This window comes from Oryzias latipes, chromosome 6 (assembly GCF_053564925.1).
Source record: "Oryzias latipes strain Hd-rR chromosome 6, Olatipes_Hd-rR_3.1".
Taxonomy (NCBI): Eukaryota; Metazoa; Chordata; class Actinopteri; order Beloniformes; family Adrianichthyidae; genus Oryzias; species Oryzias latipes.
This window is the reverse complement of record NC_136242.1, coordinates 16,809,957-16,832,199: the sequence shown is the minus strand read 5'-3', so window position 1 is coordinate 16,832,199 and position 22,243 is coordinate 16,809,957. Positions and strand designations below refer to the sequence as shown.

Sequence of the window (22,243 nt, the reverse complement as noted above, 5' to 3'; positions counted from 1 at the left end):
CAACAGCTGATGCATAATGCACACTGCAAAATCCTTCAAGAGTGAACAAACTTCCCTACAATCCCCCCTCCAAAAACAGTAGCAGAATAGCTGAAAATTGCATAAAAAAGTGAGAAAATTGTAAAATGTAAACTATCTAATGAAGTCAGTGGCAATCAGAAATAATTTCATAGAAAAACCTCAAATATAGCATTTAATAAAACATATTTCACATAAAACAAATTTCGCAGGAATCCAAGAAATAAGTTGTGGGGTTCACCAAGGGTCAATTTTAGGGCCAATACTGTTTAATTTATATATGTTGCCTCTTGGGGAGGTCATCGGGAGACATGGCGTTGACTTTCACAGCTATGCTGATGATACACAGCTTTACATCGCCGTGTCTCCTGGTGACCTTGAATCTGTTAACACTCTTTTAAACTGCATTTTAGATATAAAGTTTTTTACCACATCTTCATTATTTTAAACCTTCTCAATGTGTGAGAAACCTGGGCGTACTTTTTGACTCTGAACTAAATTTTATCCCACACATTAAAAATGTCGTTAAAACAGGATTTTATCATCTCAAAAACATTGCCAGAGTCCACACGTTCCTCTCTCTTGCCAGCACAGAGGTACTAATGCATGCTTTTATTTTCAGTCGTTTAGATTATTGTAATGCCCTGCTCTCTGGTTTACCAAAAAAGTCTCTTTCAAACTTACAATTTCTACAGAACTCAGCGGCACGAGTTCTGACGAGGACCAGAGGACGGGAACACATTACACCGGTTTTAAAATCGCTGCATTGGCTCCCTGTGCGTTTCAGGATTGATTTTAAAATTCTTTTAGTGGTTTGTAAATGTTTTTATGGTCTTGGGCTCTCTTATGTAAATGAAATTATTTTAAAATATGAACCCTCGCTGACCCTGAGGTCCTCTGACACTGGCCTCTTAGTTGTTCCTAAGGTGAGGACCAAAACTTATGGTGAGGCTTCGTTCTGCCATCACGGTCCTCGCCTGTGGAACGGCCTGCCGGAGAACCTCAGGGCCGCAGAGACAGTAGAGGTTTTTAAGAAGAGGCTCAAGACCCACCTTTTTAATTTAGCTTTAAGTTGATTTTAACTGCTAATTTATTCTACTAGTTTCAGTCTAGGCTATTTTAGGTATTTATTTTTATTTTATGCATCTTATTCTCAATTTTATGTTTTTCTAAATATCTTATGTTTTTAATTTTAGTATCTTATCATAATTTTAGCCCCAGTGTTTCTTGTGGGGATCTTTTCCTCCAGGGCTTGCCGGCTTGGTCAGCGGTTGTTGCTGGAGTTCTTGCCCTTGCTGGGGCGGCTGGGGTCTAATTTTGCAGCTTCACGGCTGTGAAGTGGACCCCAGTGTTGTCCCGGTTTGGGTGGGCGCTGTGGCGATGCTCCCATGGCCGGGCCGGCTCCTGGTATGAAAGGATTCCCAAATACTGTTTCCTCACAGCAGAGCCAAGCCATACTTGTTTGTTTGTTTGCTTATTTATTTATTTATTTATTTAAGCTACATATTCATCATTATTTGTATGTGGGGGCCAAGGGTCATATGTTTTAACGGAGGGGAGTGGGAAGGGTGAAGGGTGGGTTGGGTTTTTAATGTAATGTTGTGTGTGTTCTGTTTTTAATGTTAAAGCGCTTCGAGCTGCACAAAATGCATGAGAAGCGCTATTTAATAAATAAAGTTTGATTTGATTTGATTTGAAAACATGTTTTGTTTTGGGAAATATGTGTTGTTTTCACTTTTTCAGTTTCTAAAATATTTTTTAATTATTCTTACTTTATAATGGAGCGTACCTCATGTGTGTCTGTTCTGTCTGCAGAAAACAATTACAGTACTGATAAAAGCTATAGCCTCAGCTACTGTTTTTTTATCAGTGCCTTGCACTAAGAACGAAAGTTTACATTTTATTTTGATTGTAAATTGTCTTATTTTTCTTTGTGATGCTCTTATTTTGAAGAGATCCAAATAAAGAAGCAAGATTTTTCTCTGTTGGCTGTGACATGGTCAGCTGGTGTCTCAGGAGACAGCCTCTGGCTGCTCTCCCAGACAGAATTGGACAGTTTTTCATTTTACGTCTCTACTAACTCAATTTGATATGTTAAAATACGAGTATGAATATAGGAAACAAAAAGCTTCAAGGTTTCTATTGATTATAGAATGTGATTCAGAATCGGAGGGGATTCGGTGGAGACGTGACTGCAGCTAAGAGGCTTGACGCACCGTCACGTCTATCTATCCACGAGGGAGCTGTGGCTGTGAGATCACACCACTTCTCTGGAGTTCTGGCTATTAATATCCACACAACCCCTCGTAAAGTGAAGCCAGCGTAGACACGGTTCCCACTCAGGTCGAGTGTTTTCATGAATGGGACTCCCAGAAACCCAAAACCTTGTGACCGTAATAGTCGGTGAGGTCTGCATCCAAAAAAAGAAAACTCAGTCATCTTTTGAGCTGGATATATTTATTTTTTTTCTTGAAGTCATTTACAGTGCAAAATAGACCTCCAAGTAACAAAATAGCCACAACTATACTGAAAACAACAATGCGATCCATGTGCAATACAGAAGCTTCCTAGACTTTGGATGTTAATATTCATGAAACAAGCAAAAAAATAAAACACAATGATATCCCAAATCGGGCAGAATATTCTATTGCAATAAATGGCTTCTATTGCAACGGGATCAAGTAGTGACATTTGCAGTCTTGTGGCACATGTCATTTCTATGATTGTTTGTGTGCAGACGTGACGTTGGTCCTGCTGTGTTTATGGAGGTTCCTAGTGTGCGCTCTGGCACCTATGCGGTCAGCCGCGATATAAATGCATGCGACGAGTACCTCACCTTCAAACACAGAAACACTGACAATGGTTGGAGATGCTCCTCCAGATAACGTCACCATAAATAAACATTTACGTTAACAGAGAATCTGTCTATCAAATATACGATGCTCTTTCAAAAAAGAATAAACTTTCTACAAAGCTAGTACAAATGGATATAGGAAATATCTCTCCCATAGTACTGTTTGTCACTCCTATTTACATGGAATACAAAGTAACAGAACTCACAAACATAAATTAGATCTATTATGCTCTACGTGTTTCATAGCATGCGCTTAAAGTCCTACGAGGTCGTCACACAAAAGATTATTTCACAGATGTAAACGGATTCCTTCAATACATAAATAGAAGTGTTTGTAAGTGATGCTAAGTCTGATGCTTTTCTATATGTACAGGTTTTGGACCCTCACAAAGTCTCACCTCATCGATGGTTTTACTTGATCTGCAGCTAAAATAGCCTGATTTTTATGCAACTTTCCGCTCATAAATCTGAGTCACTGCAGTCCCATGGAGTACCTGTAAGCATCTGCAGACCTTCAAACAATCCACTCAGAAAAGCAGAGTCAATATAAATCGGATGAAGGCAAAAGAAAAGTTTCTTTGACATTTAGCTGAATGTAAGGAAAAACAACACAAAGTTCAGCTCAGCCTCAAGTTTTCTCAACTTTTGCTGCACTTTTAGAATACATCAAGAATGCAGCAGAGTGTGTGTCTTTTACTTCGTTTTATTTTTTTGGTTTCAGTGCAGCTTTTTGTAGCTGCATGATTTAAAGGTGAGCAGGCAGGCAGGATGGACACCACTGACTGTTAGATTTGCTACAGGTGTGCAGGGACTGACATTATGCATCTTATATTTTTCAAAGCGGGATCTGTGTGAAGCAACTATCAGGGCTGTACCTACAGAAGACAGCAGCCATGCAATCTCAGTTTGACGATAAGAAAAGGAATTACAGCAGAGCGAGCCAAACTGACAGGCAAAAACCAACAACTTCTGCATTCAAAACAGCTTAGAAACTGTCAGCGTGGGGTTTTAAATCCCACTTTCGTCATCAGACAGTTGCACAAAATGTTTATAATAAGGTCCTTCAATTAAAACTGTTGCAAAGCTGCAACAGTTTGAACTGGGTAGGTGGGCCACATTGCAGCATTGACTCTGCTGTGAAGAAAACGTGAATTTATTGTTAAATAGTCCGCCCTGCGTCATCCAGGGAGTTGTTTCAAATAGCAACAAAATTAGCTCATCTTGCAGATTCAGTTTAGCTCCTCTATGGCCCCTTTCTTAATTCTTCAAACAGATAGCCCTCTGACTGCTGTTTTCTTCAACTTGGACACTAATAAATTCTCAACACATCCTCATTTCACAGAGACCATTAAGCCGGGAGTGGCAGGTTAATTAAGATATTCTTGTCATTCTAGTAATTGCACTATAACTGCTGCTTTCACAGAAAAAGGCCTGACATTCAGTCATTGCTGAAAAGCAACTGATAGTTTGATTTGGGTGAATATACCGGTACTCATTTTCAGTGAAGGGGAGTGCGCAGCCGGAACGCTTGCCTTTATTACCAAACATACAACACCTCCATCAAAAATGAATAAATAATGGTTAAATTAAATAAATGCCATTTGAAGCACATTAAGACCTTCATTGTGTCACATTGCTGAAAGAGAAAAAAGCTCATTTTTACTGACACAGGGGAGGACTGGCACAGCACTAGGACACTTCAACTGGAGGGATCCATCCTCATGCGGGCTCCCTGCAGGCCAGATCATCTCCATCGATGTTTTTCTCTACAAACAAGACTGACAGGCAGCATCATTCTCAGCGCACGTTGTACCGCCTCATTAGAGATGAAACTTCCCATAGGTTTTTCTACTAAACTGCTGTATTTTATATCCTCCTTTCAATCATTCCGGGTTAGTCTACGGATGTGGCAGAAGACAAGGAAGGCTGGTCTGAAGCAGACGTCCGTCCTTTTCACAGTTGTTATCCATCCAGTCAGCATCGGACCAGAGCTCGCAGTAAGCTAGCCATTGCCAGTAGCAGTGCTGCAGCTGCAGAGAGAGTCACAATGGAGCTCCAACCTACCTCACTCCCCTAAGGGAAAACACGAAAAAAGTATATGGGAGGGGTGCAGGTGAGGGTTCATCGCACACACATCAATAGCACAAAGCTTTTAAAAAAAAAAAAACTAAACATTTTAGGAAATATGCATGAGGCTGTCTTCACTTGTGCTGCAGGAGTTTCATGCTGTTACTGTGTTTAAGGTTAGGCCAGTTTTTGAGGGCTACACCTGCCTCCTGCAGTTATGGTGAGGACCTCATGACTCACCAAAGTACCATCATGCTTGATTAATGTGTGCTGAAGAGGGTCAAGCAAAAGAGGAAAATGAAAGCTCTGCTGGTTTACACTGTGGACAAAAGTGGCAGAAAAATATTAAGACTTTCATACTCATCAGTATTAAAAACAGTATAATCAATCGGAAAATCAGAGCGAGACCATTTTTTTATTTGGTCAGAAACACAGATATTGTTCTGAGATGCAGCTTTAGACAGAACTGACTTTAATATCACTTTAATATCATAGACTTGTGGCAAACTTTTCAACTCTGCATTATAAAAGAATCAAGCATCGTCTATGTCTATTTAGACAAGTTTGACCCTAACTTTTCAGCAATAAATTTATAGACAGCCTCAGAAGTTCAGTTAGTGATCAAAAAATAAGAAACCAATTGTTTATCAGTTCATTATCATCTAACCGAGCTTTTTACTAAGCATAATTAATTAATTGTTCTGAAAAATGTCCCGATGTGTTGAAGGAGGTAAAACTGATATACCTGAAAGTTAGTCACTGCTTACTGGTTAAGCTGTTAAAAAGGATTTTTTCATAAACAAGTAACTAATATGGAAGTTTAATTCAAATTATTCACTTTGAACATTGAGCTGTAAAGGATTTTGGAATATTTTTGTGGACTCTGATGATCTTGTCCCTTGTAATCTATTTGTGAATTTTTGTTGTCGCTGATTTTAAAATGAAACATTAGGGTTAAAGGCAGCAGCTCCAATTTTGAGGGCAGCTCCCTTGCTTTTTTGATATTACGTACTTTCATCACTATAGGGCACAATGGATTATAAAGCGCACCTTCAATGAATGGTCTCTTTTAGAACTTATGTCATGGTATGTAAGACACAATTAATTTTATTCTGGTTTACAGCACTTTGTTTAAAAAAGTGTAAAAAAATAATGATTTGATTTGATTTGTTTCAATTAAGCGAGAAAAAGGAGCCGGAAATAAGTCCGTCAGTCAAAATGTACTGACTAAGTTCACAATAATTCTAATTCCTGTTTGTGACATGCTACACATTAGCATATTCACAATAATACCTAACCTTGTTTGCAACATGTAAAAAGGCAGACTGATACAGCTTAAAAAAAACGTTACTGTGACAACGCCAACTCCCAACCTTGTAGTAACATGTAGAAAACACAGTTAAACACTGCAACACGTTATCATATTTATATTAACATCTAACCTTGTCTGTAACTCGTAAAAAAGCAAAGCGTCATGTAGGCTACCTCTCAAAATCGCTTTGACATCAGGCGCACTCACATTTTAAAAAAAAACTTAAAATATAGAAAGATAAACTACTAAACAGTTGCTGAAGTGTTACAAACTAACTAAGAAATACTTCAGTAACTTCTGACCCGTAACTAATCCTTAATGAAGAGGTTTCTGAAGGACCGGACAGTAACTCATTTGTCTCAGACTTTGTAATCGCCTCTGGGTCACTTAAGGGGAATAAGAATGAGTCTGCTGACAGCTGTGCTTACATTATTATGTGAAAAACCATGCAAAAAGCTCACTTGAGTAGTTAAAAACCTAAAGTGTGAACACGTATTACTGTCTGCCTTTTGGGGTTGCATGTGGTTAACATTTAAATGAGCAACAAAGTATGCATGTTAATTCTTCTTGTAATTATTATTAAAATAAAATCATTAATGCAACAGCATCTCTTTAACTACATTACATTTTCTTCATTAAAAACTGGCTACATTTTAGTCCAAATTACTTTTTTTTTTGCTATAAAGCTGAAAGAAAAAAAACGTATTTAAGTAACTGATTCTTCCTATAAAGAAATTTAAGGTCATTTTCAAATACATTTCTAAATGAAAGGGGTCTACTTTAATCCACAATGAAGTCATGTGTTTCATTACTGAGCAGAGTAGGTTTCACAGATTATGAGGTGCACATGAAGTGTACCATTAAGTCCTTTGTTCTAACAGCCTGTAGTTGGCACGCTCTCAAAGTAATTTAGGCACACAATCAATGTGTGGGCGTTTAAGTTAAGTAGCGATGGTGCCAATGAGCCTTCCAGAGACAGAAGCTCAGTTGATTTGAAAGGGAATCAGGAGGTCCTGCAGTGATTTAAACGTATAAGAGATGAAATGCTGCACAAGCAAATAGAAACAATATTTCTTAGCCCAGATATACATGATGATAAATGTGCTTTACTTTTTCCAAGTCAGCGATAAGGCATATTTCCCAAAATGGTGAACACTAATTCATTTACACTCAAAGAAATATTATACATTTGTCAAACTGCCTACCCGTCCCATCCTACTGAGCGTTCACAAACACATTACCATATACTGTTAAATTACATCCAAACTGTTTTTTTTTTTTCTTTAAGAATCAGAGTGCTCTTTAAAATGTAGAATAAATCTGAACTTCAGGGAATCTCAACATGACAGTAACAGGCTTAGTTCACCAAAATAACAAAACAACTTGTTTATTTTTTGTCATTTTTGTTTTAAATTTCAGTGCAAAAGTTACCAGAGTAAAATGTTTCTGAGAACGACAGTTCGCCAATATTTATTGGAGGTTTGTCCAGCTAAGAGGAATCACTCGGTCCAATCAGTCATTTCTTTGACAGTAATTTATGGCTGCAATTTTATTTATGAAAATAGTGTCTTTGAAGCCTCTTTAGTGCCTGACTGAACTGCTGATTTTGGACACTAAAGTAAATGTAAACAAAGTCTGGAACCTGCAGATAAATCCCATTCTTTCTACATTTAGGTGAACTAATCTGTTGTGTATAATTACTATTATGCAGAGATAAACTCCTCCCATACCTTGCTCTCTGGGACGCCAGCTCCGACAACCAGCACCAGACCACAGCCACAATTACAATCATTCCTATGAAGGGGATGGAGAGAACAGGGTGCTCAGACGGATGGATGAGTCTCTGAGGAGGGAACAAAAACAAGCAAAACGACCATGGAGATGAGGAGGATGAAGGAATGGATGAATGGACTCAAGTGGCAAAATAATCAACACCGAGCAAACTCAGCCAAAACACACAGAAAAATAATCCACCAATTCAGTGTGAAACAATGGATGCATGGTGTGGAGCGAAGGTACTAATGGAGGAATTCAACTTCCTATCAAACAAACAATGCATAGCTGTACGGTGGCAGAAACATCAACCAAATGGGAGTATGGGTGCACGGAATTGTGTGGCATTTACTGTCAGCGTGTGAGGCCAGGAATAAGACGGAAGACACACGGGGTCTAGATGAGTATTAGTTAGAGGTTACAAGTCTCTCCTCATTTTGTGGAGACCTTGGTTTAATGCAGGCTGAGAGATCATGGACATTCAGAGAACAAGGACAGCATCAGAGACAGGCACGGGTAGACAGTTTGACACCACGCAGACACACCTCACCATGGCTGTTGTAGACAAAACACAGTTTTCACCTCAATCATTTTTAATTTATTCTTTAGTCGGTTAACTTTCAACCTACTGGTTCCATAATTATAGAGTTTCTTTAAAATTTCAGATGGACATCTTTCCTTTTCTCATGCTGTGATTGCTCTACTCTTCTTTTTAAAAGCGTTTACGTTTTTTGGCCCCAGTGGAGGAAATATACACCCAAGAAAACAACAGCTAGGTACTTATTTCAACAGTGGAAACTATTTAAATGACTCTTAACTGTTGACATTTCTCCAAAATCTTTTCATAATTCTGTTGTTTTGTCTTCTACTGGAGAGATTTTGTTTTCACATATTAGAGTGTTTGTCCATCAACAGTATTAAGCAGCACTGCCACAGAGAAGTCAGGACACAGAAACAGCGGGAGGGGGCAATCCCCAGCCCAAAGCACAGTAAAAAATTGATATGGGCTGACAGACCAGGTCAGCTCATTTGAAACATGTATTGCTACGATATGAAACACATAAAAAAGTGGGCTCGACACACAAAGGAGGTTTGTGTTAGTTGAAAATGCGGCTGAAAAAAGCACGTCTTTAATCATTTAGAAATCACTTCAATAAAGAAGATTAATTGCATGTTATGTCTTGAAAAGAAAAATCCACTATGTGGTTAAAAATACAGTAAAATGTCTTGAAATTGGACACTGACTGAACAGTATTTTACATATTCACATTTGTCTCAGGATGGCAGGCCTTTGGCGTCTTACCCGATTCCCTCCTGACAGCTTCTCCAACTCTGCCTTGCAGCGCTGCAGCTCCTCCTCCAGCTCTGCTCGCTCCCTCTGGCTGCTGTCATACAGTACCTGCAGTTCCTTGAGTTCCATCTTTAGTCCGTCACACTAGTGGACACAAGCAAATTATTTAAATGTGACAGCATGATGTTACCCACAAAACCCCCAAAAATATGCTTGTTTTTAACTCCAGGGCATCATACTTCTCTCTGGACCTGCGAGGCCTTCTCCTCAGCCTGTTTCAGCTGGTCTCTCAGGGAGAAGATTTCCCCGACGCCTCCGTTCCAGCCTGTCGGTGTCACCGGCTTCCCATCAAAGGAGATGTTCTTCTGGATGGAGGCATCCACCAGGCGACAGTTCTCAGACTGGGCCATGGTCATGTAGCTCTCTGTCATGACCTCATCTGAGCCAATCTCTGTCACCTTCTCGTCAGTGCCCTCTACTGCGTCCTCCTCTTTTAGTGACAGGTAGACGCTGGAGCTGAAAGATCAGACCCATATTGTTAGATACACTTTTGGAAAAGATTTGAGCTAAAAAAATACCAGGCAGGTTTGGGACTAACAAGTGAGGTATTAGAAATAAGAGGCAGAGCCTTCAGCTTTCAGGCTTCTTTTTCTTCGTTCTACTTCAGGAGGCAGACCCCAACTGCTTTCAAAGTGAGAAACTTTCCTTTTAGAAAAAACTGTTAGTCGGCGTCTTGCTTGCCAAAAACAGGGAAGCTGCAATATGTATGTCACTTATATAGACCATTAGTAAACAAGTAAGAGAATCTGGTTTTATCGGAAAATTGGATTTTACAGTTCTCATTATGAAACTCTGTCTGAGGCTTTTCTTGAAAGTTCTTGGGACAACCTCAGTTGGAACTGGTACTTTATTAAAATATAGTAATACGGCACGGTTTGAATTCTGTTCAGTTATGCTGCTATAGGCTTGGATGGCTAGAGGTTTTGAAAGACAGCGGGTGTTTTTACCATTGAACACTATTCTCAGTCTGCTCTTTTTCTCATTCATAAATGTACTTTGCAATCCTTAAGGCTTTAGTCACAGGGATGGGGGGGGTCAACCCATACAGGTGCTGTGGGTTTTCAGGTTGTCTCCGGCCGTGGAGAGTTGTAGACAGGAGAAAATGCATCTTAAAGGGGGTACAAGGTGTGTCTTGCAGTTTCCTTGAGGCTCAAGCGGCCACTTTAGGGGACATCATGAAAATGGACCGTACAATTGTTTTGTGAGGTAAATGTATCGTGAAATACACTATAGTACCAAAAGTAATGGCTCACCCATCCAAAGGATCAGAATCAGGTGTTCTAATCACTCGGCCTGGCCACAGGTGTATAAAATCAAGCACTCAGGCATACAGACTGTTTTCACCAACATTTGTGAAAGAATGGGCCGCTATCATGAGCTCTGAGAATTCCAGCGTGGAACTGTCATAGGACACCAGCTTTGCAACAAAGTCAGCTGTGAAATGTCCCCGCTCCTTAATATTCCACAGTCAACTGTCAGCTCTATCAGAACAAAATGAAAGAGTTTGGAAACAACAGCAAGTCACTCATGAAGTGGTACACAACATAAACTGATGGAGAGGGGCCGGCAGATGCTGAAGTGTAAGAGGTTGCCAAAATTCTGCACAGTCAATTGGTGCAGAGCTCCAAACTTCATGTGATCATCAGATTAGCCCAAGTACATTATGCAGAGAGCTTCATGGAATGGGTTTCCATGGCAGAGAAGCTGCATCCAAGCCTCACATCACCAAGTGCAGTGCAAAGCGACAGATGAAGTGGTGTAAAGCAGGCTGCCACTGGACTCTAGAGCAGTGGAGACGCCTTCTCTGGAATGATGGATCACGCTTTTCCATCTGGCAATCTGATGGATAAGTCTGGGTTTGGAGGTTGCCAGGAGAAAGGTACATTTCAGACTACACTGTGCCAAGTGTGAAATTTGGTGGAAGAGTTATGGTGTGGGGTTGTCTTTCAGGACGTGGGCTTCGCCCCTTAGTTCCAGTAAAAGGAACTCTGAATGCTTCAAGATACCAAAACATTTTGGACAATTCCATGCTCCCAACTTTATAGGAACAGTTTGGAGCGAGCCCCTTCCTCTTCTGTGCACCAGTGCACAAAGCAAGGTCCATAAAGACAGGGATGACAGAGTCTGGTGTGGATGAACTTGACTGGTCTGCACAGAGTCCTGACCAGAACCCAATAGAACACCTTTGGGATGAATTAGAGCAGAGACTGAGAGCCAGGCGTTCTCCACCAACATCAGTGTGTGACCTCACCAATGCGCTTTTGGAAGAACGATAAAAAATTCCTAAAAACACACTCCACAACCTTGTAGACAGCCTTCTACAGAGAAGAGCTGAAGCTGTCCAAGCTGCAAATGGTGGACCGACATCATATTGAACTCTATGGGTATAGAATGGGATAGCATTTCAGTTTATATGCAAGTCAAGGCAGGTGAATTAATACTGTTGGTAAAATAGCGTATTGGGGAAAATAAGTTACCCATCTACGGGTAATGCTTAGTAAGGTGTGCATACTGGTTCCTTACTGACCATGAGGAAGCGCTGCACACACGGGGTGTGCAGGTAATACGTAAAATGCTCATAGAACGCCCACACAAACAACACTCTGATTTTCAAATTTCCTCATATCTAACAGTCAGGCTGCACACACGGAGCACACACATATCACTTGAACAGCACTTATGGGCCTTTTGCACAATGCGCACAGTTAGAGGGAGTTAAAAAAATGAAAACTTTGTACAATGTGCTTTTTTTCTTATCTACTCTACCTTTCCCGTACTTACCTTTCTTTACGTGTTGTTTATCTTGTTTAAGTGTTTTGAAGATTTTCACTCTACAGGCTTATCTAGCAATTTACAATCTTACAATCTTGTTACAATCTCTGTATTTGTCTGATTCCTTCCTACTTCTCCCATGAGTGCAACTACTAAAGCATTGCTTTTGTCTTTCAGCAGATGTTACAGGGATTTTTTGCTCGTCTACTTTCTGTTCCCTCATTGCTGCAGAGACCTCTTCCTCCTGGCTTATAAACAGATGTTTCAAGCCTTTTGTGCTCTTCTGTCTGTGTCCTGTTTTCTCATTGCTGCAGTTACTAGCTATCTTTTGGTTTTTTACAGGTGTCTGATTCTTTCTTTTTCTGTCAGAGCCCAACACAAATGGTAGCTCTTAGCTCTAAGGACAAGGTTAAATCCAAATTGTCCTTTAAAAAAAGGCATTTCAAGGAAGTGGCTCGTTAAAGCTCCATTGACTCAGATGAGAATCTGAGGACATTGGAGCTGCATCCGTTGCATCAGCTTCAACAGGTCAGACCTAAATCTTTGAACAATATTTTAAGTATCAAATGGGCTATGGAAAGAGAACGGCTCAAATCCCGCAGCAAGAGAAGCAAGCTGATAAGGATTAATACAACGTTCTTGCAAATGTCTGCTGGTTGTCACGGCAACAAAGCAACATTGCAGCCAAGCTTACTCACCAACACATTAACCCAAACAACTAAGCGCTGTGGCTATGGAGCTTACACAGAAGTTTTTACTATTTTGTTTTGTTTTTGGTCAAACTGTTGGTTTCCTTGTTAATCACAATACGACCATAAGCTTTCAGATTGAAAAGAAGTTTATTTATTATATCAATATCTAGAAATTTAAGTCGGCATATTATTAAAATCTGCATTTCATCACTTGAGGTGCCTCGGGCATCTAGTTCAGAAGCCTCCTGGACCCCTCCCCGGGTAGGTGTTTCAGGCATGTCCCACTGGGCAGAGGCCCCGGGGAAGACCCAGGACACGCTGGAGAGACTACGTCCCTCGGCTGGCCTGGGAACGCCTCAGAGTCCCCCCAGAGGAGCTGGAGGAAGTGGCCATGGCGAGGGAAGTCTGGGCATCTTTGCTTAGACTGTTGCCACCATGACCCGGTCCCGGATAAGCGGAGGAAGATGGATGGATGGATGGATGGATGGATGGATGGATGGATGGCATTTCATCTTTTGATCTCAACGTGTTCCCTTTAGTCTTTTAACTATGATTATGTCGTCTTTAGCCAAAATTCTATAAATTGGGTTGTTTTCTAGGACATAGTTTCTGCAGAGCAGGACTTTCTATTAGAACTTTGCCTCAGAGTTGTGGGCGGGATTGTTGGCACTGAGCAACCCCATCCTCCTTGTTGCTGAGAGCTCGGAGCAGAGAGCTTGTGGCCCACACTGTGCATTTTCTATGCCACAAATACACTCTATATTAAACAGCTTTTTATCGTCTGCTCCTGATTCACAACAATTCGAATTAAAAAATGCTCAGAAATGCAATTTTAAGCTAAATTTTCTTTATATATGTCCTCCGTCATCAGAAAAATGCCACAGGAACATGTTAAAAACAAAAAAAATTATCGATGTAGGCTTTTAAAATTACAAATCTGCCTGCAGTGACTGAGTACAACATATGACCCTAATAGGGGGTCAGTTTCCCAGAGCATTCCCCACCACCACCACCAATGGCTGATCAACAAGCAGTGCTCCTGAGTGAGCAGTGTTGACCTCTCACCACGTCCTCTGTCTCTGCAGCAGCTGCAGCCTCTCGGACAGATGTCTGTTGTCCTCTTTCAGGGTCTGACACTCCTCCCTCAGCTTTCGGCACTCCTCCTTCAGCAGGTCCACGTCACCTGTGACAACAGACAGAAGGTAGTAGATATTTTGGGCTGGAGAATTTTTCATGCTGCATTCTTTAGAACACATTTTAGACTTCTCAAATGCTAGTTTATGTCATTACCTCTGACTGGTGTGCCAAACTAGCCAAATTTGTAACTCTGTGGTGTAAATACGTAAGAAAAGAAATATCCTAGGCCGGACAAAAAAGAGGGATGCTTTAGGCAGCTGAGCAATAGAATCTTCTGTGGGAGAGAATAAATCTCTTTGGTGTGGCTTTTAGCCTTGGTGACTTGGCAGACCTATTACATGCACAAAAAGCCATAAAGGCTATAAATCACACAGAAGAGAAGTCATTAGATGTCCTCCTTTGTTCTGAATGCAGGTCAGCTGAGCTCATCTTTTACTTCACTTGTGGAATGAAGGATCTGCTCCTTAACTCATCACAGCAAAGGTTTAGGACAAATCATGTTTTGGTAAATAACACCCACCCAGCCTTTTCCAAAAGTCTCACCCGAGGCTCAGCTGAGAAGCCCAGCAGTGATGTCATGTGTTGTGTGTCTTTGTGTGTCATGGCTTCATCTTCCTGGTATTCTAACATACACATCATTTGCAACCCTCAGTGACCACATTTTTAAAAGTTTATGAAGCCTAGAATTGATTTATGTTCTTGACAGCAGGATGTTAAAATGATGTGAAAGAATAGGACCATCCATTATCCTGCCGTTTGTTTTCCAGATTTAATATACAGTGACAGATTGTGGGTTGGTTTGTGTGAGCTCGACAGGTTCATGTGAGAAGACGTCAGAAGGTCTTTACGAGGAAAATCATTGCAGGATTTTTTGACAGCAACCTCCTCATTCTCAGTTCCTTCTGCTGTTCAGCCATCTACAGCTGTCTTGTGTGAGCCTTTACTTCCTCACCCTCTCTCCTCTCTGCCTCCCTGCGCTGGCTCTTCATCCTGATCTCAGCCCTCAGCGTTGTGATCTCCAGCTCGTACTCCTGGGTCTCATCACTGAGGCGCTGCAGCTCGGCCCGCCGCCGACACAGCTCCTCCTGCAGCGACGCAATGTCGTTCTCCCTCTCTGCGGCAGCCTCCTCCGCCGCCTGCTGGAGCAGAACCACCTCCTCTTGGGCCACACGCAGCTCCTCCTGGAGCTCAGTAAGTTCACTTTCCTTCTCCTCCTCCAGGCTGTCCATCTCCTCCTGCACAGAGCGCAGCTGGGCTGCAGCCAGAGGTGGAGAAGTTTAGCTTTTCTGTTTGGAAGATGTGAGCGTGAGACTGCAGCCTGAACACATTCGTGTGCGCGCGTGATCTCAGCGGAGGTATTTGCGAAAGTGGGATGCGTGTGTTTGCGCGTGGGTGGCGTGTTCTTGCACGGGCTTCAGTGTGTGTGCCGTGTGTGGGTACAGAAAGAGCAGCTGATGTAACTGAACGTAACAGGCTCGCTTTGTAGAGGAAAGGTCCAACTTTTTAGTTCAGTCCATTCAGGGAGGACAGCTTGACTCATATTTCTATTTTTTTAACTGAATTCACCTTTTTTATTGTCTCCTTCTTTAAACTTTATTGTTAAGGAAACTTGTGTAGTTATGATACAAGACATTTTGTGTTAGTAATAAGCTATCCCCTACGAATTTCCATCAGAATTTAAAAAATGTTTTCAATTTAAACTTTATTTATATTTCAAGAGGTAAAGGTTAAATCAATAGGGCAGACACTTGCTGCAGACAACAGGGATTAACTGACATTTTTTAAAAATGTATAGCCACTTCAACAGAGGATGTGCCATTTGAACTCAATCACAAATAAAAAGGGCATAGGGCTGGGCATTACTGCCAAAGTACAATTCACACAAATACATAATTTATTCTTCAACTGCCCATACAATACTGATTGTCAAAGAAAAAAATATATTTCTTGAAATAAAAGTTGAAAAAAAAAGGAATTAAAAACTAATTAAAAGCTGTTTTTTGATACAAAAAATGGATTTAAAGCAAAAAGTTATAGATTTACTGAAGTAGAAATTGTATTTTATAAGTAAAGATGCATCAGTTATTTTAAACCATGCTGTAAAATGGAACATGAGTGGCCGGTATTGATAGTATTTTGTGTACCAGTAACTGTCAGATTACAATTTGTCAGATGGATGATAAATCTTGATTAGACTTAAATGAAAGGAAACGAAAAGATATTCTTTCTTGTAACGTTAAAAATGGTTAAATATCTATATTCACTCTGACTCATTAATTCAAAATTTTCCTAACTTGGATAATATTTGCTCTAACCTTTAGGGTTTTCCATTTCTTTTGAGGTTTGAATTACTTCCTGCAGTGTAGCGTTGAACTGAGCCTATCATAATGCAGCTCCAATGCCCTGGAAATTATTTTTTAAATCAATAACTACTCGATTTATGTGTTGGCTTTAATTCTGGTCCTCTGCTTTCAGAGATTATACAGTAATGAACAAACAAAACAGCAAAATAAAATCAATATGATATTAGGCGAATTAATAGTAACATAAAACACAGATGGTTATTACTTTTTGCTCTTATATTAATACCTTGAAGATTCTGGATCTGCCGTGTGAAGGCCTCAGCCTGATGAGCACTGGCTAAACGCTCATCCTCCAGCAGACCTGGTGGGAAAGACAGGAGAAGAAGATGGGTGACAGGAGAAAATCAGCAGGACTCGCAACTCATCCTTTGAAAATAAGGCACAGCTAGATGACATAAGGAACTTTTCAAAGCCAGCCCAGTAATATACGTTTTTAGCACATTATTATCAAAGACAGAAGGCAAATAAAGCTGATTCTTTTGGCTGTAATCTTTGACAGATTTTACTTTTGTTCTCAAGCTTTCTGTCCATGCTTGGTTCCTTTAGTTCCCGTGATACCAAAATATTTCTGTTGGGAGCCTCAGGCAGATTCACTGGAGACTGTAATACAACACCAACAGCAGCGTCAATGCAGAGAATAGTCACTTCAGTCTTTAGGTTCTAGAAAGATTGGTTAGTGAGCACATAAACCACCACAGGGAAACTTCTGAAGCCTAAAGAGAAAAACATGCATCAAACCACTTTGCCTCCAAAATTACCTTAATTTAACTTAAAAGCAAAAACATAAGTGATTTTTTTTTTCATTGCCGGAAACAAATTCAGGCATCAAGGGGTTAAAATTACAGAAAATATTTGAATAAAATCAAAAAAAGGGGATGTTTGTCTGTTTCTGTGTTTATTTGGTTTTATTGTGTCGAATTCTAAAACCTTTCTGAAATATTTTTTTAAGTGTGGGAAAGACTTTCCTGGAATTAGGTTGAACTGGTTTGCCTGGGATATTTTTTCATGACATTTTATTTCATAATGACCCACTGGTTTAAAAAAAAATTGTTTAGGATGGAGGGGGCACTACCACTGTCTGTTGGACAGCGTTGGGATTTTTAGACATATTGATTTGTTATATAGGAACCTCTGTGTAGATAGTTTTCAGACAGGACTGATGTACTAGTTAGATCTGCAAATAGTCCTCCATTTGCTTCCAGAATAAACAACCCCCCACCACCGTAAAGCTCTTTGAATTATTTCAGTAATAAAAAAAACACATCTTCAAGTATGTATGCATTTTTAAATTACAAATGTTTTGAAAAATAGAGTTATCTAGTAACCTGGAAGGGGCCGTGAACGAATCATCTGACCCACAGTGTTTTCCGACTGCATTTTAGACCATTTGTTCAAGAAGAACCCCCCCCCCCCCCCCTCCCTCTCTGTTTTGCAGCACACAGCTGTCTGAGGAATGCCCCCCCTCCAACCGCCCTCAGTCACTGCTGCCAGACCGACCACTGAGCTCATCACACAGTCAAATGCACACACTTATAAACACCCGCTGCGCTCAGCCTGCCTTCATATCAGTGGCTTTACTCACCACCAACGTCTTAGAGCGTTAAGCTCATCCTGGCTAAGGTGTGATGTGACGCTCTATTCAAAGAGGATGAACAAACAAGACACAAACACTTGAGACTTCATGTCCATCTGCACTGCAGAACACAGAAACCATTTGTTTGTGAGGGATAATTCCTAAACTGTTTTGCTTCTCCAGATATGGACTTAAATAAATGAAATTTGATGATAGTAAAAAACACCCCTCTGAACTTGTGTCAACAGTAAAACAGATGTTTAATAATCCTTTGATCAGACGTGTTAAAATGAGCCCTTAAACAAATGCAGCAGAAAATATCTTGGATCTGTCAGCAGCAGGTAAGTAGGCAGGCACTTCAGGCTTCGTTAATAGCTTTTGGTTAATAATGCAGAGATTTTCCTCAAATTTATTCCAAGGTAAGAGGAGAGCCAGAATAAAAAAGGAGTTGGTGCAACAAAATAAAGAAATCTGCTTATTAAAGACCTTTTATAGTTAATTAATTTGGGTAAAATGTGTTTAAAACCTTTTGATTTTGATCTTTTTTGTTCCATATTTTTGTTTTTATTCTGTCAAAATACATCATTTTAGTACGGCTGCAGCTGTCTCCCTCAGAGGAAAACTCGTAATCCATTTTTTTCCTTAAAAACCACAACGCAAGGAGAGTGTGTGCAGCATGTGTGAGTAGAGCGGCCGTTCAAAGGTCAGATGAATGTTTGATAATTGAGTGAGATGGATGATTCACTGCATATATAATGACTTGCGTGCAGCCTGGACTTCCCACCTTGTAACTCGTGGAAGCCCTCCTGGTGCTTGTTGGACGTCTCTCTGGCTTCATCCAGCTCCAGCAGCAGCTGCAGCACCTGAGCTCGGAGCTCCTCCAGCTCCTGCTCCTCTGTCAGAAGTTCTTCCTCCTTCCTCTTCTTCTCATCCCCTTCACCTTCCTCCTGCTTCAGTTTCGTTTCTTCTCCCTCTTCCTCCTGAGATTGATCCATCTGGTCCTTTTTGTTGTTCTCTTCCAGGACGCCTCTCTCCTTGGCTGTGATCTCGATGTCCATGTTGGGGCTGCTTTCAGCTTTCAGGTCACAGGGGTCATCTGAAATGAGGTTTACACAAATATAAGGCACAGTGAGAAAGCAAAGCTTTCGCGATCTCCCAAAAGTTTTTATCCGTTTTCTTTTGGATCAACAGCACCATCTTGTGATGCCACAAAAACTGGTGCGTACCTTTTTTAAATAAAATAAGCCTAAAGATTTCACACTTTCACCCTCTCATCGGAGCTGGGATGCTTAACATTCTCTCTGCAAGAGAAAGCATCGCTTAGAAACACATGATCTGGAGTGCCACGGTTTCTTATTTACGCAGAGGTCGAGACACTATTCAATTGAGTGCGGCAGCATGCATGCAGCCACATGTGCGGTGACACATCCTTCAATCTACACTGCAAATTTAAATACTTGGCCAGTAGGTGGAGTGAGTTAGCTGACACAATGCGGCAAAAGAGGGGGGGGGGGGTGTTGAAGCAATCACTATATGAGTCACCACTCAGCAATGCGCCTCAAAGTCTATAACAGCACGGTACTGGCACTCAAACTTGGAGACACAAGTCACATTTTTTCCCCTTTTTGACCCAACGTGCTCTGTTTGTTTGAAGCTTTGCATCAGCTTGCTGTCTGTTGCAGGAACTCAAACCAGAACAACAGCTGCTGCAAACAGAAGACGGATCTGAGAGGAGAGAAAACATCTACAGCGGAACAACAGAGGGAGGGTGGGGGGGGGGCAAATTCCCACTTTGACTCATTTTTGTTCGCATGACAGCAGACGTGGAGCTAAATGATCATACTGACAGTGATGGATTCTTCTCAGCCTGAGTGATATAGACTACAGTCACATAATCAGTCTTTTCTTTTTAGATTTTCCTTAAAGCACAGGCCTTGACATTCTGCCATCTTTCTTTCAGCCCCACCAAACACACCCTTCAGGGTCAAGTCCACTTCAGAGATGAAGTAATGAGAGAGAGATGCAGGGCTTTAAATGTGTACTAAGAAAGTGAAGAGAGGCTGAGAGGAGACTGCTGGGATGTGGTGAGGAGAGATGTTGCAGCAGGGGACAAAGTAACCTATTAACTACAGATCTACTCTAATTAATAATAATGCACACCAGTGTAATCCTGACTCGGGGGATGCTTCCTTTTCTTTATTTCTTTCCTCTCTGGACGGATCTATTTCTATCTCAGCCGAGCAAACGTAACACATTTTCATCCTTTATCCACAGGAGCCCTCATTTTTTTCCTGTCTCATAATAATCATTTAAACAACGCAGCCCCGAGAGTAATGAGCGAGGTCTCATGAACGCTGAGCTATTTTGTCATTAAACTTTGATGCTGGTGTAATGAGTTAGTCATAAAAAGGAGAGTTGGAGCACCCAGTGAGGAAGAGCTGCTCAGTACAGCCAGAGGCAGCCAAAGGCCATCAAGAGACAAAAAAATCTCTCCACCGAGTATCAGTCACGTCATAACCATCTAACATCTTTAGCTTGGGGTATGATTCTGAGAAATTTCGTCTGTGCTTTGTTTCAGAGTCAGAGTTTAGTTGTATCCATCTGTTTTCTTCATTGGCCTTGATGAGTCACTTCATGCTGTCTAAAATCCAGACAAATGCATTCCTCCTCACTTGAGTTATTTTACATGGACTTTGGGCTGAAATCAAAACACGGATTCTGACAAATTCAGCATTTATGGAGCGGTTAGATGTAAGTTAGCATTAGAAAGGCTTTACTTTACAAATTTAAGTGTGGACAAAAAAAACGTCACTAGAAAAAGTGTCAGGGTAGAATTAATTTGCTGGTAAATAAAATTGAAGTTCCTGCCAACAAACAATACAGACAAAGGCTTAAGAGATACATTATATTACCAAAAGTATTGGCTCAACTGCCTTGACTCGCACATAAACTGAAGTGCCATCCCATTCTATACCCACAGAGTTCAATATGATGTCCACCTTTTGCAGCTTTTACAGCTTCAGCTCTTCTCGGAAGGCTGTCTACAAAGTTGAGGAGTAAGTTTAAAGTTATGTTTAACCATTCTTCCAAAAGCGCATTGGTGAGGTCACACACTGATGTTGGTGGAGAAGGCCTGGCTCTAATTCATCCCAAAGGTGTTCTATTGGGTTCTGGTCAGGACTCTGTGCAGACCAGTCAAGTTCATCCACACCAGACTCTGTCATCCATGTCTTTATGGACCTTGCTTTGTGCACTGGTGCACAGAAGAGGAAGGGGCTCGCTCCAAACTGTTCCTATAAAGTTGGGAGCATGGAATTGTCCAAAATGATTTGGTATCTTGAAGCATTCAGAGTTCCTTTTACTGGAACTTAAGGGCCATGCCCAGGTCCTGAAAGACAACCCCACACCATAACTCTTGCTCCACCAAATTTCACACTTGGCACAGTGTAGTCTGAAATGTAGCTTTCTCCTGGCAACCTCCAAACCCAGACTTATCCATCAGATTGCCAGATGGAAAAGCGTGATCCATCATTCCAGAGAAGGCGTCTCCACTGCTCTAGAGTCCAGTAGCAGCCTGCTTTACACAACGTCATCCGCCGCTTTGCACTGCACTTGGTGATGTGAGGCTTGGATGCAGCTGCTCTGCCATGGAAACCCATTCCATGAAGCTCTCTGCATAATGTACTTGGGCTAATCTGATGATCACATAAAGTTTGGAGCTCTGCATCAATTGACTGTGCAGAATGTTGGCGACCTTTTACACTTCAGCATCTGCTGACCCCTCTCCATCAGTTTATGTAGTGTACCACTTGGTGGCTGAGTTGCTGTTATTTCCAAACCTCACTGAGCTCCTGATAGCGGCCCATTCTTTCACAAATGTTTGTAAAAACAGTTTGCATTCCTGAGTGCTTGATTTTATACACCTGTGGCCAGGCCGAGTGATTAGAACACCTGATTCTGATCATTTGGATGGGTGAGCCATTACTTTTGGTAATTTAGTGTAACTAACTGTAAATCACTGTTGGTTTATTGATATTAGGGTTGTGCCGATGGACGATATCATCGCCCATCGTGATGGGTGACTGACATCCCGATGGAGAGACCACCATCGTGATGCCACGCCCCCGCCACGTTGCGCGTCGACACCATAAGCCGCGGTTACATGTACAAAATATCTTGATGGGATCAATGGTCGGATTAGAATCCAACCGTGTACATGGGCCCAGAAAAATGTTTTCAGAATATAAAAACGTTCACTAAAGTCACACTTTCCGTTGGAATAAATCATTCGCACATGCGCAGTAGGGTTTGAAAAACGGAAGGATATAAAC

General features: G+C 41.1%; 1 protein-coding gene across 11 annotated transcripts in view; it reads right to left on the bottom strand.

The window, feature by feature from the left end:
• Window positions 1-2,458: 2,458 nt before the first annotated feature.
• The window catches only part of LOC101155599 (sarcolemmal membrane-associated protein), a 35,765-nt gene continuing 15,980 nt past the window's right edge, over window positions 2,459-22,243 (bottom strand). For 5 of the 11 annotated variants that reach the window (XM_078948564.1, XM_011475954.4, XM_020703904.3 and 2 more), the window contains exons 2-9: window positions 18,697-19,008; window positions 16,566-16,640; window positions 14,929-15,231; window positions 13,905-14,022; window positions 9,555-9,831; window positions 9,328-9,459; window positions 7,982-8,094; window positions 2,459-4,945 (exon numbers count right to left, since the gene is read on the bottom strand). In XM_078948564.1, coding sequence (XP_078804690.1) covers window positions 4,933-4,945; window positions 7,982-8,094; window positions 9,328-9,459; window positions 9,555-9,831; window positions 13,905-14,022; window positions 14,929-15,231; window positions 16,566-16,640; window positions 18,697-18,970 — 1,305 coding nt within the window. In that variant the 5' untranslated portion in view covers window positions 18,971-19,008 and the 3' untranslated portion in view covers window positions 2,459-4,932. The remainder of the gene's footprint in view (window positions 4,946-7,981; window positions 8,095-9,327; window positions 9,460-9,554; window positions 9,832-13,904; window positions 14,023-14,928; window positions 15,232-16,565; window positions 16,641-18,696; window positions 19,009-22,243) is intronic. The other 6 variants (XR_013656398.1, XR_013656399.1, XR_002290393.3 and 3 more) reach the window with 2 other exon arrangements.